The 16,919-nt window shown below is 47.9% G+C and overlaps 1 protein-coding gene across 4 annotated transcripts in view; it reads left to right on the forward strand.

Annotated features, from left to right (window-relative positions):
* SYK (spleen associated tyrosine kinase) overlaps positions 1-16,919 on the forward strand; it is a 95,292-nt gene that overhangs the window by 67,640 nt on the left and 10,733 nt on the right. For all 4 annotated transcript variants that reach the window (XM_008257975.5, XM_089315995.1, XM_002708262.6 and 1 more), the window contains 4 exons: positions 898-966; positions 8,114-8,180; positions 9,368-9,545; positions 15,022-15,231. In XM_008257975.5, the coding sequence (XP_008256197.2) occupies positions 898-966; positions 8,114-8,180; positions 9,368-9,545; positions 15,022-15,231 (524 nt within the window). The remainder of the gene's footprint in view (positions 1-897; positions 967-8,113; positions 8,181-9,367; positions 9,546-15,021; positions 15,232-16,919) is intronic.

Raw genomic sequence — 16,919 nt, forward strand, 5'->3', positions numbered from 1 at the left:
CTGCGTCAGTGTGGACTTGGCAATGCCCTTTAATGCCATCTTCACCTGACTTTTTGCCTGCTGAGCCCTGACAGACAAAATCCACAGAAACTCAAATCTACATCTGCCTCCTGTAGGAGATAAGTCCACCTTGAAGCTGGCAGGGCAGGGGTGCCCCTGCAGGGGCAGTCACTTGTCCTCCGACTGGGAGCACTTGGACTTGCTGAAATACCAGTGAACTTTGGATCCAGCATCTAAAACGCAGGGTCCTTGCAGAGCTGGCTCTTCATTTTACCCTTGACAGCACTCATGGGCCTGGCAGCCGAATATTAATATTCTGTGCTGCATGGAGCAGACCCCTTTTCCTTTGAGATGGAAGAAGGGTTAGGGGTTAAAACCTTAAGATGATCAAGCCCCATATTTAACCAGGCATCGCCCAGTCGCTTCAAGAAGTTAAATACTTTGGAATACATTTTTATTGAATGCTAAAACACATGCAGAAAAATGGCAGATGCCCCACGTGTGCTACTCAGCAAATTTCCACAAACACCTTGGAAGCAATGCAGTACACTTGAGCATTCAAGTGTGGCTGAAGCTTTGGGAGAGTGGTTTGCCTTCAGCTTAGGAATGAATGATGTGCAGGTAACACCAGCTGCTGACTGCTGTAGCTTTTATTGGGTAGCCCTTCCATGGCCAATATTTCCCTAATGTTTTTCTAGGTCCCTCTGCCCCAGTAGCAAGGTTTTCTGGAAGCATTCCAAATGACCAGGCTTTGCCCATGACACATCTCTTTGTAGGGTGGGGAGGGGCTGGTGGTGCGATTACAGAAGCAGGTTACGATGTCATGTCACAGGAGGGACCCTGTGTTTGTTTTCTGAGACTAAATTTACTGTTCCTCTTTGCCGTTATGGTTTCTAGGCGTGGTCGGCGGGTGGAATAATCTCCAGAATCAAATCTTACTCCTTCCCAAAGCCTGGCTCCAAAAAGGTGCTAAAGCGTCCCCTCTCGCTCTCCCTAAGTGGTAGGACTGACCCGCGCTCGTCCCCGCGCCTCCGGCTGTCTGGCCTGCCCTGTGTATGCGTCTCTTGTTTACACTCCCGCCGCTCTGCTTCCACGCCTCTGCCGTGTGCAGCCGCCGTGCGCACCTGCCAGTCCTGGGCAGTCTGCGCTCGAGGTGCACCCTGTGCTTTTCCTGTGGGTCCCCCCTGTCGAGTGGCAGTCCCGTGCATCCGTGTCCGCACACTCTCTCTGCTGCAGCGGGGCTGCGAAGTCCTTTCCGTCAGCGTGATGGTGGCGGCTCACTCTGGTCGCAGAAAATCTTTTCAGAGACAGCCAGCTTACCTTTGGGTTGCCAGAGCCACGTGTTGCCATGGGAAAGCAATGGATTGTGTAAATGATGCTGTGAGGAGCGGCTGGCCATGTGTGCTTGTGATGGGAGCTAGAGAGGTGACAGATAGCAAGGGCTTCATTATCACTGTGAGAGGCTAACACAGAATTAATCAGAGTTCACCATTCTGACTGCTGGTTTACCCTAACTCCCTATCTAATATTCTTTAATAGCTTCATTATTGGCAGATTTCCAACCTAACAGGAAAAAAACGTAGTTTAAATATAACACATAAAAAAAGAAATAGAACTCGAGGACTAGAAAAATGTTTCTCTCTCTTTTTAAAAAGATTTATTTATGTATTTGAAAGGAAGGGTTACAGAGAGGCAGAGGCAGAGTGGGGGTGGGGGGGCCTTCCATCCACTGGTTCACTCCCCAGATGGCCACAATGGCTGGAGCTGAGCTGAACCGAAGCTAGGAGCCAGGAGCTTCCTCCAGGTCTCCCATGTGGGTGCAGGGCCCAAGGACTTGGGCCATCTTCTACTGCTTTCCCAGGCCACAGCAGAGAGCCAGATCGGAAGTGGAGCAGCGGAGACCCAAACTGGCACCCATATGGGACACTGGCACTGCAGACCAGGGCTTTAACCCATTACGTTACAGCGCTGGCCCCAGAAAAATGTTTTTCTTTTTGAGGCAGTAATGTTGATGTCTGATGGATTTCTAGATTTAGATGTATGATCAAATTTTGCAGAAAAGTGAAAAGAAGGGTTTGTTTCCCCTATTTTTCTTTAAATGTTTAATTTATTTATTTCAAAGGCAGAAAGAGAGAGAGAGACAGATATGTCATCTCCCACTGCTTTCCCAGGCACATTAGCAGAGAGCTGGATCAGAAGTGGAGCAGACGGGACTCAAAGCAGTGCCCATGTTGGATGCCCCCACTGCAGGCTGGGGCTTTCACTCTCTGTGCCACAGCGCCAGGCCCTCACTCCACTTTTTAATTGATCGTGCTACTTAGCATGGCCTGAAGCCCGTGTGCCAGCTCAGCCCCCAGCCCATGTGCAGTCCCAGCAGTGGGATTTCACTGTGAACAGATTAGATGCAGCATGCTATTCTTGTCTTAATTCTGTAGTATCAAGGGGCTGGTGCTGTGGTGCTGTGGGTTAATCCTCCGCCTGTGGCGCCAGCATCCTATGGGCTCCCGTTCTAGTCCCGGCTGCTCCTCTTCCAGTCCAGCTCTTGCTATGGCCTGGGAAAGCAGTGGAGGATGGCTCAAGTCCTTGGGCCTCTGCATCCACGTGGGAGACCCGGAAGAGGCGCCTGTCTTCGGGCTTTGGATAAGCGCAGCTCCAGCCATTGCGGCCATTTGGGGAGTGAACCAGTGAATGGAGGACCTTTCTCTCTGTCTCTCTCTCTCACTGTCTATAACTCTACCTCTCAAATAAATAAAATACTAAAAAAAATTCTGTAATATCCAAGTGTATCACTCAGACTTCAACCAAAGCAGCTTGGTCAATGGGAGACTGCTTGTGAAACAGACACACACATGCACAGATGTAGTGCATATGTGACCTGCACACACATACACACATATGTCTGTACATATGTGCACATATTTACAGCCACATCAAGGAGTCTTCAAAAACTTCACAGAAAATGCATAGTGAGAAAAAAACCATGCCTGAATTTCAAGTGCTTTTTGCACCAACGTACATTTATTTTCGAATTACCTTTTTCTGTAAACTTTTTGAAGTACCCTTGTACATATTTGTGAATTAATATATTTCTGCATATGGAGATGTATTTTACATACATGTACAACACAGACTCATTACATACGTGCGTCCACACACGCATTGATTTACTACAAGGATTTATGTCATTGCTGGGGTTGGCTAGGCAAATCCAGTGTCTACAGGGCAGGCTTTGGGGGCATGACGAGGGTCAGGAGAGAGCCTCGCAGGCATGGCCAGAGTTACTGGTCACGGTGCAGGTGAATCAGCCTCTCCCCACCTCTCTCTCTCTCTCTCTCTCGCTCTCACTTTCTCTTTCCAGGTCTTGGGAAAGCCTTAACTCTTTTTGAAGACTCTCAGCAGATGAAATCAGGTTCACCAGGACAATTTCCTTATGTAAATCCGCTGAGTCACATTATAAATCCACCGTAACCATATTTGCCAAGCGTCTTCACGGCAGCACCTGGATTACTGTTTGATTCAATAACCATCATCAGGCTAGCCAGGATGATGCGCCGAGAGCCATCACACCCCCCAAACAGGAACGCAGTCTTAGGCGACGCAAGCCCCAGTCCCATCCTGTGCCATTCTCTCAGTAGGCTTCTGCTAACTTGGATCACTCGCAGTAACTAAAGAAATGCCTAGAAAATAAGCTTGAGTGAACTTTAGACTGAAAGAGCTCATGTATAGGGAAACTGGAAGCAGATTTCTGTAAATACAATGAAATATAAATAAACATACACGTTGAATAAAAGCAATAACATCATCAAAAGGGAAATAAACAATTGGACCAAATATTAGTAATGATGACATCTGTAAAGTCAGTATCTTTAATATAATAACAGCTTCTATAAATCAATAAGGAAGGTCAATTAGCAGGATAATGGGCAGAGAATCTTGGTAGATTACAGGAAAGCGGCGACAGCACCAGCAGCCTTGGTGACCAGAACACAGCCCACAAGGACTGGCTGCTTTCACACGGGGTTACACAGCGGTGGCCATTAGCCAAGGAGTTGCCCAGCAGGAAATGTGTCCGCCTTACTGGGCCCACGGGGCAGCAGAAACCGGGACCTGCCCGCTTGCCATGGAAGCATTGATAAGAGGGTGCAGCAGCACGTGACCTTAATGCTGCCAGTCAGCCTGCTTACCTTGATTGTCTTCTGGCCCCAACATCCTGTTAACATTTCAAATCAATGTTTAAAAAGGGAGAATCAAATACTAGAAAGGAATGAGTCTGACTAATATCATGAAAATACTTTCCTGGCTGAGAGAGAGAGAGAGAGAGAGAGAGAGCAAGAGAAGAGACCAGATTGTTGCCTACTTACATTTGTAACAATGTTGACATAGCTATTGAGTTTCATAGCAGTCAAAAATATCAATAGGTGATTATAAAGGGGCAGGATTATATGATGTAGGCAATGAATTAAAAACACTTCTGTTACTTATGGGGAATATTTTAGAAGACGTAATATTTATGTTTTCACAAAGAGATGGGGAACTAACCATGAGCTAGCCAGTCATGAGAAAACAATTGTGGGCATGATGTCAATTATTCCATCTGTTTAGCTGAGAGGTAAACCAGTTTCTTGAACTTGTTAATTTGCTCAGTGTAATTAGCTGTTCTTAATAATTTAGGGGGAAAACACACACGTTAGAACTTGAGTGAGCTCTTGCATCCAGATAGCTCATGAACAGCATGCTTTGTCTTAAACATTATTAATCAAATAATTTGAAATTTTCATAATAGAAATTAAGGGGCAGGTGCATTTTTAACTTTAGAAATAGTGACATATTTATCCGTATGAAATAGCGATCTATTCGCCTAAAGAATACAAGTACTGATAGACCTTAATTTTAAAAAATCCCTCCAATGATGAGTCCTGTTTTTTTTTTTTTTTTTTCTTTATTCACTTAAGAAGTTTGCTTTATCCTTCTACTGGGGGAAATGGGCGGGACTTGAACAATAGCACCCTGTAGAACCAAAAACCATCCGTCAGCTTCGCATTTCAAAGTCACCCTGTCTAGATGGTTTAGCCAAAATGTGTCCCAGAATTTCAATGCACACACTGATGGCAATGCTTTTAAATTTGTGTCTAGGTACACAATTAGCCAGGGGGGTCTTATTTCCCATTGGACATTGGGTGTTCCTGCTAAGACTGGGAGCCACACCTAGCTTATCACAGCCAATGTGCCTGAAGCCAGTTGGCTTTTCTTGCCACTTAGTATGTTGCCATTTGCTGACTGTTATTGCCTAATTTGAAAATGTCTTTCAAGAAATTGGAATAAAATCTAAAGTTTACAAAATAGACGTTAGGACATATAGGCGTTCTTTAAAAAATTCATGGAAATGGAATTTAAAGATAAGTGTATTTCTGTGCAAAAAAATGGATACATCCGTGCATTTTCTCCATAGTATGCATTTTTTCCTGACATTTTTGAAGACCCCACATACACACAGATTTCATATTTCAGGGCACCAAAAGAAACATGTATTTCAGTTCTATGCCTAGTTCTTAAACAGAGGCACTCGAAGAATATTTGTCAGATACATCTTCTGTTTTCTGTTAAGCCTTACCAACAAGAGACCAAAGACCATCGTTTATAATTGAACGCGATGTTTAGTCATTGTGGATTGATGGTTTCTACCTGGAGATTTGAAAAGTTAAAAGCTGGGTAGCTAGTGCCCTCTGGTGGTAGCCTACAGGGGTGACTCCTGTTCTGAGCACAGGTAAAAAGAGGAGGAAGGAACTGTCAGGCCATCCTTTGCACCTGTACACCTGTTCTCTGTGCAGGAAAAGTGACACCGTTGACTGACATAGAAAACGTCACATCCAAAGCAGGAAGAATGATGACAAGTAGTGATCACACGGGTCAGCCATATATTTTTCCTTAGGATTTTATATTAAATTGTGAATCACTTGCAGCACTGTTACAAGGGGTTGTAACCCTTATCCGGCTCTGTTCAGCCACACCGCATTCCCATCAGTACTCGGGCTGAGGGGAGGGGAGAGGAAGCCTGCATCCCTTCATCCCCATCATAAAGTCCCCTCTGCTCTGCTAACACAGCGAGAACCCCCCATCCGTGTCTCCCACAGAGAACATTCTCCAACCCCTGCCACTCACCGGAGCAGAGTGGGGCGGGGGGATACAGCCAGCTGCTTCTCTTACACTGTTCAGCAGGAGTGCTGAGAGAGGCAGCGTGGCAACAATGGCTTCAGCGACAACCCCTCGACAGATCGGACAGGTACCCTGTAGCCTCAGCAGAAGGGCCTGCCTTCTGTAGGCAGCGCCAGGCTCCGTGACACTCAGGAGCCAGCAGGAGAGGAGGCAGTCAGGAGACCGGGAGTCACACGGCCGCCGGTGGGCCTCGCGCGTGGTGGCTTCATTGTCCTACTTTGGGTTGCTGGCTCGTAACGTCAGCACAGCACACGGGGAGTCAGTGCGGGTTGCAAGACGAGGGACTGTGTGGTGCGAAGCTTAATGCCTCTGTTCAAATTTCTGCAGGGTCATGCGATATCTCACGTCTTCACGGCCAGTGTTTGGACACTGATAAGGTGCACGGTTGTAAAAATTGCTGCTCAACTCATCCAACCATGGGGGTGGAAGGGCAGTGAGTGGTGTTTTTCCTGGGGACTAGGTTTCCTGGGGAAATCTCGTTCTGATTTGGGCATGAAGGCCGAGCAGGAAGACTCGAGATAAGGATTTTCTTTCCTTTTTTTTTTCTTTTTAAAGATTTACTTATTTATTTGAAAGGCAGAGTTACAGACAGAGGGAGAGATACAGAGAGAGGTCTTCCATCCACTGGATCGCTCCCCAGATGGCTGCAACTGGGCCGATCCAAAGCCAGGAGCCAGGAGCTTTCTCTGGGTCTCCCACGTGGGTGCAGGGGCCCAAGGACTTGGGCCATCCTCCACTGCTTTCCCAGGCCTTAGCAGATGGCCAGAACTGGGCCGATCCAAAGCCAGGAGCCAGGAGCTTCTTGTGGGTCTCCCATGCGAGTGCAGGGGCCCAAGCACTTGGGCCACCTTGTACTGCTTTCCCAGGCCTTAGCAGGGAGCTGGATCAGAAGTGGAGCAGCTGGGACTCAAACCGGCGCCCATATGGGATGCCAGTGCTGCAGGCGGCGGCTTTACCTGCTACACCCCAGCACTGGCCCTGAGATAAGGATTTTCAAAAGGAAACTTCCTAGGAATACAAGGAGCAGGCTTTGTTCCCCAGTCATTTCATGATGCAGATTGCTAATTTATTTGAGAAATGACCAATTCAATAAAAGGGGAGCTTGCCCTTAATAACAGCGAGCAAAGCCTTGCTTCAGATGAGCTCTGGGTACTTGCAGTGGGTACCCGGAAGAGTTACCTTCCGTGAGGGGGACAAAGAGGATTCCCCATCTCACAGGGCCGGTGACTGCGGTACTCAGCAGTAGCCACAGTAGTGGCTCCCTGTAGTCCCGGGTGCATGGCAGCCAGCCTTCCTCTTCAGCTCCCTGGCCTGTGCCACCTCTGGCATGGACCCACATGTTGCCAGATCGCAATGTTGCCAGATAAGGATGCAGCCGGGGACTGGGATGCATACCTGTCCCCGTGGAGTGGGGCAGTAAGTGGGAGCCGCTAGGGGCTGTTTACTTTTCTGTTGGGAGTTATTTTCACATGACATAAAGCATATGTCCACATAAGATGAAAACCAAAGGGGAAGAGTTGGAGGAGGAGCAGAGCTCCGGAGGGAACAAGAGAGAGAAATCCTCTTGCACTTTTGGCAGGTGGAAATAGGAAATAGGTGAACGGCAGTAAGGAGGGGCGGGGACTCTGGCTCAGCGGAGAGTTCTCGCGTCCCCCTGCACGCCCTGGCCGAGCCCCGGGGTTCAGCAGCACACGCTTGATCCCGTGCTCCCGGAATCCAAACAGTTGCCAGAAGAATGAGGTCAACGCTGTTCTTTCCGTGTCTGTCTTCCTAGCTAGCTCATTGGCTTCCCTGCATACGTTGCGATGTGATGAGTTGATAGTTAAAATAAAAATATGCAGATCGACTCAACAGTGTGTGGATGGTAGAAAGTGACCTATTTGTCCTGTGTGTACTGCAGCCACCCCCGCCCCAAGGGAGCCGGCCGGACAGCAGCATCTCGTACAACCCCTACGAGCCAGACAGAGGTGAGAGACGCCTTTATTTACCGCTTCTTCATGGTGTAGGCGCCGGGTCCCTTGAAGCCTGCAGACTGGGCGCAGGAACCCACCTGCCTTGTCTGTAACTGCAGCTGGTATAGTGATGGTTGGCGGTGAGCAGCCCTGTCGCCCAGTGGCAGGCAGCAAGTGTCACGTGTTCTATAGGGTGAAATGGTCCTTTCCCAGGCCTCCCCACAATCAGTGGGTCATGTTGAACACCTCCAGGCTGCTGCTGCAGAATTCCTTGTAACTCCTGCTTACCCTAAAGTTTCTACCTGCAGGAGGTCATGTTCTTGGTAAGAGGCTTGTGTGCACCGGTCAGTGTCTGCCAAAGGTGCAGTGATGGGTGAAGTTTCTAGAATTCTCCATGTGCTTAGGGAATTCCATGAGAGGATACAGTTTGGAAAATAACACACCCAGGAGCAACTCCACACCCCTTCCCTGACTGGTTCTCAGAAATGAGATCTTGGGTCTGTAGGAGGCCCAATTTTTAATTCATTAGCTGGATCTATTGATTGCTACTTATTGACTTAAAAGAATGCCAGTTCTTTAATTAGTTCTGTCCTGTAAGCCAGAAAACTGGGCAAGGCTCAGCTGGGCGGTTGTTGTTCAGGGTCTGTTACCACCAGCTGGTGGCAGGAGCTGGGCCAGCAGGGGTGGAGGCGACTGATGGCCTCTTCTGTCTCCACCGAGTCTCAGGCCCTCTGTGGTTGGTCTCTGCAAGTGGGCCTACGGGAGCTTCCCCACCACTGGTGGGTGTCTGAAGGCTTCCAGAGGGAGGTGGCCGCAAAGAAACAAAAGCCCATAGCACTGCAAGGCACGGGGTGGTAGTGCTGCTTGTCACACGGCCTGTCCTAGCCGCCCCTGGGAAGTCGCATGTTCACTGTGGCAAGGGGGCGGGTGGGGGGTGGCTAACGCCAGCTGCACATCTCCGTGGCAGGAGCATCAGAGAATTCTCAGACCAGGTCTGAAGCTACCCCAGCCATTGGGCAGGGCCTCTCCAAGGCTGGCTCTGGTGTGGACGACCCTTTGCTGATGCCCTCACCCCCGCCTTGAGTTCTCAGTGCCCAGAGACGGTGTGTTGTGAGCACAGGTGGGTTAAGAGCTGTGTTCGGTCGAACTCTCAGGAATGATCCAGCCCTGGGGTGGGGGTGTGCTTCTTGACTGTGCTGCAGGCCCCCAGAGGGAAGCCATGCCCATGGACACAGAAGTGTACGAGAGCCCCTATGCTGACCCCGAGGAGATCAGGCCCAAAGAGGTCTACTTGGACCGGAAGCTGCTGACCCTGGAAGACAAAGAACTGGGCTCCGGCAACTTCGGGACCGTGAAGAAGGGCTACTACCAAATGAAGAAGTAAGTCTTGGCTGGCGTCGCGGCTCAATAGGCTAATCCTCAGCCTGTGGTGCTGGCACACCGGGTTCTAGTCCTGTTCAGGGCGCCGGATTCTGTCCCGGTTGCCCCTCTTCCAGCCCAGCTCTCTGCTATGGCCCGGGAGTGCAGTGGAGGATGGCCCAAGTGCTTGAGCCCTGCACCCGCATGGGAGACCAGGAGAAGCACCTGGCTCCTGCCATCAGATCAGCGCGGTGGGCCGGCCGCAGCATGCCGGCCGCGGTGGCCATTGGAAGGTGACCCAACGGCAAAGGAAGACCTTTCTCTCTGTCTCTCTCTCTCTCACTGTCTACTCTGCCTGTCAAAAAAAAAAAAAAAAAAAAAAGTAAGTCTCCCAGCTCCCGCCCCCTGCTGGTCTCATCCAAGCTCCACTCTGGGAGCCTCCAAGGAGACAGCTCTTCTGAGTAGTCAATCCCAAACACAGAACTTAGCACAGCAGGCCCGTGGCCTTTCCATGAACGTGGCCACATTTGTTCATTTCTGGGATGATTATAATGGGAGCATCATTATGGAAATGAACTGTGGTGTTTCTATTTTGGTTTCAATGTAGCACTTATGCATTACAGAGAATTAGGAAATAGAAATAAGCAGAAGTGTAAATAATGTGAAAACACCGTATTTGTGGCACCCAAACGCCACTGCTAACTAACTTTAGTGTTTAGGTATTCTTATCTTTCTAGGCACACACATGCAGGTATGCACTATTTACCTGAAATTAAATAACTCATTGATAACAATGCAGCGTTTTCACTTACTTCCTTTGATTTTTAATTGTATCTCTTTTTTTTTTCTCACCCAGTACATTTTGGATTCCGAGTATCATTGGAATAATTATGCATTTGCTTTATCTTATCATTTCAAATATCAGTACATATGACACAGCTAAAATTGCTAATTTCCTAAACTACCTGTGTATTTCATTTGGTGCCCAAAAGGGAACCCACTTAGAATTTTCAGTAGCAGGATTGACTTCTGAAGTCCCTTGAGACAAAGCCTTTCTTTGAACTCGTCCTGGCAGGAATGTGCTTGGGTTTCTTTCATGTCATTTTCAATCTAAGAGGTTTTTGTGAAAGATTTTTTTGTAAGTGGAATACTCACACAGTTCGAGAATCAAAACCGTTGACAAAATTAGTCCTAAAGTCTATTGCTCTAGGCTGTGTCTTTCAGACACACACACACACACACACACACGTGTATACCACGTCTGCACACACGCTCTAGGTTGGCCATGGTGCTTGTTCTACGTGCATCACTTTGTACAATGAAAGCAAACTTCCCAGGATTAAGACATAAATTCTCTCATTTGTGAAAGTTTGTGATATTTGCTTAAATATGTGAATGAAGGGAGGTGTGACTATGGATAAGTAATTTCAGTATGAGGGTTTGGGGACAGCGCAGGTGTCTAGATCAGTTTGGGGCGGAATGATGTCTTTCCTGCACTGAACCTCTGCATGCACCAGCGTAGGCCACCCCCACTTTGACGTGGGCCCTCGGCTTCTCTCTGCTTCTTTCACGGAGCTGCTCCATGCACAGCGCAGACGTCTTAGCAACCCTTAGAGTCATTCTTGGGTATTTGGCACTTTTGATCTTAGCATGTGTTGTTTCCTCTTTTACTTCCTGATCCCTGACACTGGCTGGGTGTAGAAATATGGCTAATTTTATCACTTAGGGCAGAGGTCAACAGAGTCCGGCCTGTAGGCCGTAGAAGGCCCAGGGATCGTGTGCTTTGGCTTTGTCATGGCAGCGCAGGCAGGACGCCACGTTCAATAAATCTGTAGCAGGTTAGTTTTTAAGTTGATGATTGTCTGACCCATGAATGATGTTATAAATACCCAAACGGCGGGGAAAAGTTCTCCACTCCTGACAGGTGAGCTTGACAACCCAGCAGTGTCACTAAATGTACTTGTTCCTCTCTTGTTATTTCTAGTAGATTGTTAAGGCATGCTGTGATCCAAAATGCATCACCTGTGAATGATGGAAGATTTTTTTTCCATCCTGTTCTATCCTTACACTTATTTGCATTTTTCCTTGCCTTGCCAGACTAGCTGGGAACCGAAACAACAACACCGGGGTGGGGTGGGGGGGCTGTCAGTGTTTCACCGTTAGATATGGTGTTAGTTATCTTTGTTGGACTAAAGAAGTTTCCTTCCATCTTGCTTTTTCTGAAATACTTTAGCATCTCCTCCATGGAACTGACCGTAAGCTTACTCTCCTTTGTAGCGTCTCCATGGTGAATGACAGGGGTTGATTTCCAAAACGACTCCCATCTTGCAGTCCTGGAATAAGCCCTCCTTGTTCACAATGCATTAAATCCTTCTCATAAGTCCTGAATTTACTGTTATCTCTAGAACTTCTGCATCTAAGTTCATGCGGCACATCCGTCCGTTGTTTTCTTAGGATTTCTTTATCTGGCAGCGGCATCAGAGTGATGCTGGCCCTATTGAATGAATTGGGAAATTTCCTTCCTCGGCCATGTTTCCAGGAGATTTGTGAATGGGGTTTCTCCCTTAAGTCTGTGTAAGAATCAAGAGGTCTTTTTTACTTCTCCGTGTTACCCCCATTTCACACCAGACGCCAGATTGGCTCCCAGTGGAGGAAGCGCCGCTGAGACATGAAAACTAAAACAATAAGGAAGCCGGCCCCACGGCTCACTAGGCTAATCCTCCGCCTTGCAGCGCCAGCACACGGGGTTCTAGTCCCGGTCGGGGCACCAGATTCTGTCCCGGTTGCCCCTCTTCCAGGCCAGCTCTCTGCTGTGGCCAGGGAGTGCAGTGGAGGATGGCCCAAGTGCTTGGGCCCTGCACCCCATGGGAGACCAGGAGAAGCACCTGGCTCCTGCCTTCGGATCAGCACGGTGTGCTGGCCGCAGCGCGCCGGCCGCGGTGGCCATTGGAGGGTGAACCAACGGCAAAGAAAGACCTTTCTCTCTGTCTCTCTCTCTCTCTCACGGTCCACTCTGTCAAAAAAATTAAAAAAAAAAAGAAAAAAACAATAAGGGGTCTGGACTGTTACTTCCATGGTCTCAGGAGTGGGCCTGGGAGGCTGCAGGGGTGCTGCGGGTGTGTTCCCTTAGCAACATCACTGAAGTTGTGTGTGTGTCAGACCTACTCTGCTCTGCTCTTAGTTTTCCTCTTAGCTTGGATAGTGCTATTTTCGGTCTCCAATTTGAGAATTCCACAAAAGCAGTGAACCTTCTTTCCACGTCGGTAAGAATCATCGTGCAGAGAGGAGCAGTTTTGCAAGCCGTGCATTGTTAAGTTCCCTTCCACACCTCACTCCCTGAGAGTGTTCCCAACAGTTAACATGACCGATGTGGTGTCTTTATGTGAGGATGAAGAATAATCTGTTTTTTGCAAACTTTTTGTGCCATAGCGGATTAAGCCGCTACCTGGGACACCAACATCCCATGCTGGAGTGTCAGTTTGAATCCTGGCTCCTTCGTTTCCAATCCAGCTCCAAGCTAATTTATCCTGGGTGGATGGGGGGCAGCAGATGATAGTTCAAGTGCTTGGGCCCCTGACACCCATATAGAAGACCTAGATGAAGCTCCAGGCTCCAGGCTCCTGGCTGCTGCAGGCATTTGGGGAGTGAATCAGGTGGAAGTGGCTCACTCTGTCTTTCTCTCTCTCTTTCTCCTGCTTCTACTCTGCCTTTCAGATAGATGAAAATAAATTTTAAAATAAACGTTAAAAAAATTAAAGGTCAATTTAAAAAAGACTTTACAAAATCATTGAGACTTGCTTAAAATTAACAAAGTGTTTCTTAAATGAGTTTTCACAATATGCTTATAGATGCCACACCCAGAAATTCATTTTCAACTTACATTAAAGAAATTTTATATTCAGGCTCATGCACATAATCTGAGATAGTCAGTAAAGAAACGTTACAGAAATCAAGTATGTCCTGGTTGGTAAGGCTTATTCAAAAACTATTATTGCAGCATATTAAATATGCTATACTTTGCAGTTTTGCTTGTTTGGGGCATTCTTCAGCACTTTTTCCCACTTTTATTGTTCATTTTTATCTATTATTTTGTTTGAGAGGCAGGGAGATAGAGATAGAGATAGAGATAGAGAGATAGAAAGAGAGAGATTAGATAGATAGATAGATCGATCGATCGATCGATCGGTCTTCCACCTGCTGGTTCACACCCCAAAGTCTGCAATTGCCACGTCACAGACAGAGTGAAGCCAGGAGCTTAGAATTCACTCAGTGTCCCACGTGGGTAGAAGACACCAAAGTGCTGAGCCGTCACCCGTTGCTTCCCTGTGTTAGCAGAAGCTGGAATCAGGACTTGAAGAACCCAGGCACTTGTGATTAAAGATTAAATTATTTTAATGGCATGCTAATCTCCTTGCGTATGAGCTGGAGAGTGTGGTTGGAAGCCAAGCTATTCGTTACCCATTGTTTCGTTCCTGTTCTGTGGCCCACATTTCCCTAACTCTCTCTGCTGGGAGTGATGCCTCACAAAAGATCGTTACAGGGTGAGCATCCCGAATCAGAAAGCCTGAAATAGGAAATGCTCCAGGATCTGGACGGTTTTGAGCACGGACACGGTGCCACAAGTGAAAAATGCCACTCCTGGCCTCGTGTGACAGGGCGCGGTCGAAATGCAGGAGCACTAAAAATGAAAAGACACTTTAGAAAATCCACTGGAAAATGGAATTAAAAGATAAGTTTATTCTGGCACAAAAATTTTGAAATCATTGCGCAGCTTTTTCATATTGCACATTTCCCATGATCTTTGTGAAGACCCTTTGTATGCATGGATTTCAGTTTTTTTTTTTTTTTTTTTTTTTTTTTTTGCACCATAGTCCACTTGTAATATCACTTCCTACACACTTTTTGGAAGTACGCTTGTACATGTAAAATTCAGTGTAGGCTGTATGTAAACAGTATCTGTGCAACATACATGAATTTGTGTGTAGACTCAGGTCCCAATACCATGATAGCTCATTATGTGTGTACAAATATCCTGAAATGGGAAAACACTTGTGGTCCCAAGGCTTTCAGGGAAGAAGGTCTCAACCGGTAGGTAGAAGTGAGCCAGTCTTCCAAGTGTTTTTTTTTTTAAAGATTTACTTGTTCATTTGAAAGTCAGAGTTACACAGAGAGAGGAAAGGTAAAAAGAGAGAGAGAGAGAGAGGTCTTCCATCCACTGGTTCACTCCCCAGTTGGCTGCAAGGGCCGGAGCTGCGCCAATCAGAAGTCAGGAGCCGGGAGCTTCTTCCGGGTCTCCCTTATGGGTGCAGGGGCCCAAGGACTTGGGCCATCCTCCACTGCTTTCCCAGGCCACAGCAGAGAGCTGGATCGGAAGTGGAGCAGCCGGGACTCAAACCGGCGCCCACATGGGATGCCGGTGCCTCAGGCCAGGGCGTTAACCCACTGCGCCACAGCGCCGGCCCCTGGCAAGCTTTGTATGTTGCGATTTCTCTTGCAGGGTGGTGAAGACGGTGGCTGTGAAAATACTGAAGAACGAGGCCAACGACCCGGCCCTGAAAGACGAGCTGCTGTCGGAAGCCAACGTCATGCAGCAGCTGGACAACCCCTACATCGTGCGCATGATCGGGATCTGCGAAGCCGAGTCGTGGATGCTGGTGATGGAGATGGCGGAGCTCGGGCCTCTCAATAAGTACTTGCAACAGAACAGGTATCACTGGGTTCCCCGGAAGGCACAGAGGCTGTGCTGTGATGGCCGGGGACGGGGGGACCCACCTTCCCACCTGTGTGCCAACGGCACTTCCACGGGACGCCTGCCCAGGCTGGTCCTCGCTCAGGGAAGGGGAGGCGCGAGAGGAGTCTCTGGACACAGCTCTTTCACTCTTGGCGCTCGGGGAAAGCTCCAATGCAGCAGCGGAATCCTCATTCTCTTCCTTTACGGGCTAAGACGTCCCACAGCAGAGTGTCGGGGTCTCCTGACCGCGGCTTGCGGCTAATGTACACCCGTAAGGCAGCAGGTGGTGGTATCTAAAGTGGCTGAGATCCTGCCACCGACATGGGAGACCTTTAGCTGGGCGCAGCCCTGGCCACTATGGATATTTGGGGGAATGGGCAAGCCAATGGGGCACTCGCTTGCTCCCTCTCTCTCTGTCTCTCTCTCTCTTCAAATGACTAAATTTTAAAAACGAAAATAATATTTGAAAACATGTATGGGGCCAGCATTGTGGTGCAGTGGCTTGAGGCACTGCTTGCAATGCCAGCATCGCATATCAAAGCGCTGATTCCAGTCCCAGCTGCTCATTTCTAACCCAGCTCCCTGCTAATGGCCTGGGAAAGCAGTAGACGATGGTCCAGGTGCTGGGGCCCCTGCCACCCTAGAAGGAAACTCAGTTGGAGCTCCAGGCTTCTGGCTTTGGCATGGCCCAGCCCAGGCCCTTGCAACCGTTTGGGGAGTGAACCAGTGGATGGAAGCACTCTCTCTCTCTTTGTATGTCTGTGTGTGTGTGTGTGTGTATGCCTGTTTGTCTCTGTCACTTTGCCTTTCAAATAAGTAAATATTTTTTAAAAGTTTCTGGGAAATATGCATTATGAGAAAACTATTTGTGAATTTCAAATTTTGTTGTATCAAAATAAATTTATCTTTTAATTCAGTTTTTTCCATCAACTTTTTTGAAGGTCTGTGTACTGATTCCATGAAAGAATCAGCCTCAAGGAAAAAAAAGTCTCTCCTCCCTAGGCAGAACACACTTTTTTCCCCCAAAGATTTGTCTATTTATTTGAAAGGCGGAGAGAGACAGAGAGAAATCTTCCATCTATTGGCTCACTCCCCAAATGCTCACATCCACAGGCCAAAGCTGCTAGCAAGTGGTGGCTTAACTTGCCACACCACAATGCTGGCACTAAAATACATTTTTTTTCAAGAAACATTTTCTCAGGGGTAATGGTTATGTTTCATACAGGTTAAGTATCTGCTAGCCAGAATACTTGGTACCAGGTATGTTTATGAATTTGGATTTTTTTTTCTGGATTTAGGAATATTTGCATATACATAATGAAATATCTTGAGAATGAGACACAGTCTAAACATGAACTTCATTTGTGTTTCATACACACTTCATACACATGGCCCAAATTCATTGCCACAATACTTTTAATAATTCTGTGGCCGAAGCAGTTTCCCACTATCAAGTTTTCCACTTAGAATGTGCTCAAAAATCTCAGTGTTTGAAACGTTTCAGATCTGGGATGTTTGGATTAGTGTTAGCCAGCTGTGTGGCTTGGCGGACCGCCAAGTGCCCGAGAGTGAGCCCCTCTGGGAGTATAAGGTACAGTGACTGATCCTGTCGCCAACACTTGGAGTAGGGCACAGTCAGCCACCAGAACCCAGCCTGCTCTCTG

The sequence above is a fragment of the Oryctolagus cuniculus genome, chromosome 1 (assembly GCF_051225735.1).
Source record: "Oryctolagus cuniculus isolate XC-2025 breed Fujian yellow rabbit chromosome 1, ASM5122573v1, whole genome shotgun sequence".
Classification (NCBI taxonomy): Eukaryota; Metazoa; Chordata; class Mammalia; order Lagomorpha; family Leporidae; genus Oryctolagus; species Oryctolagus cuniculus.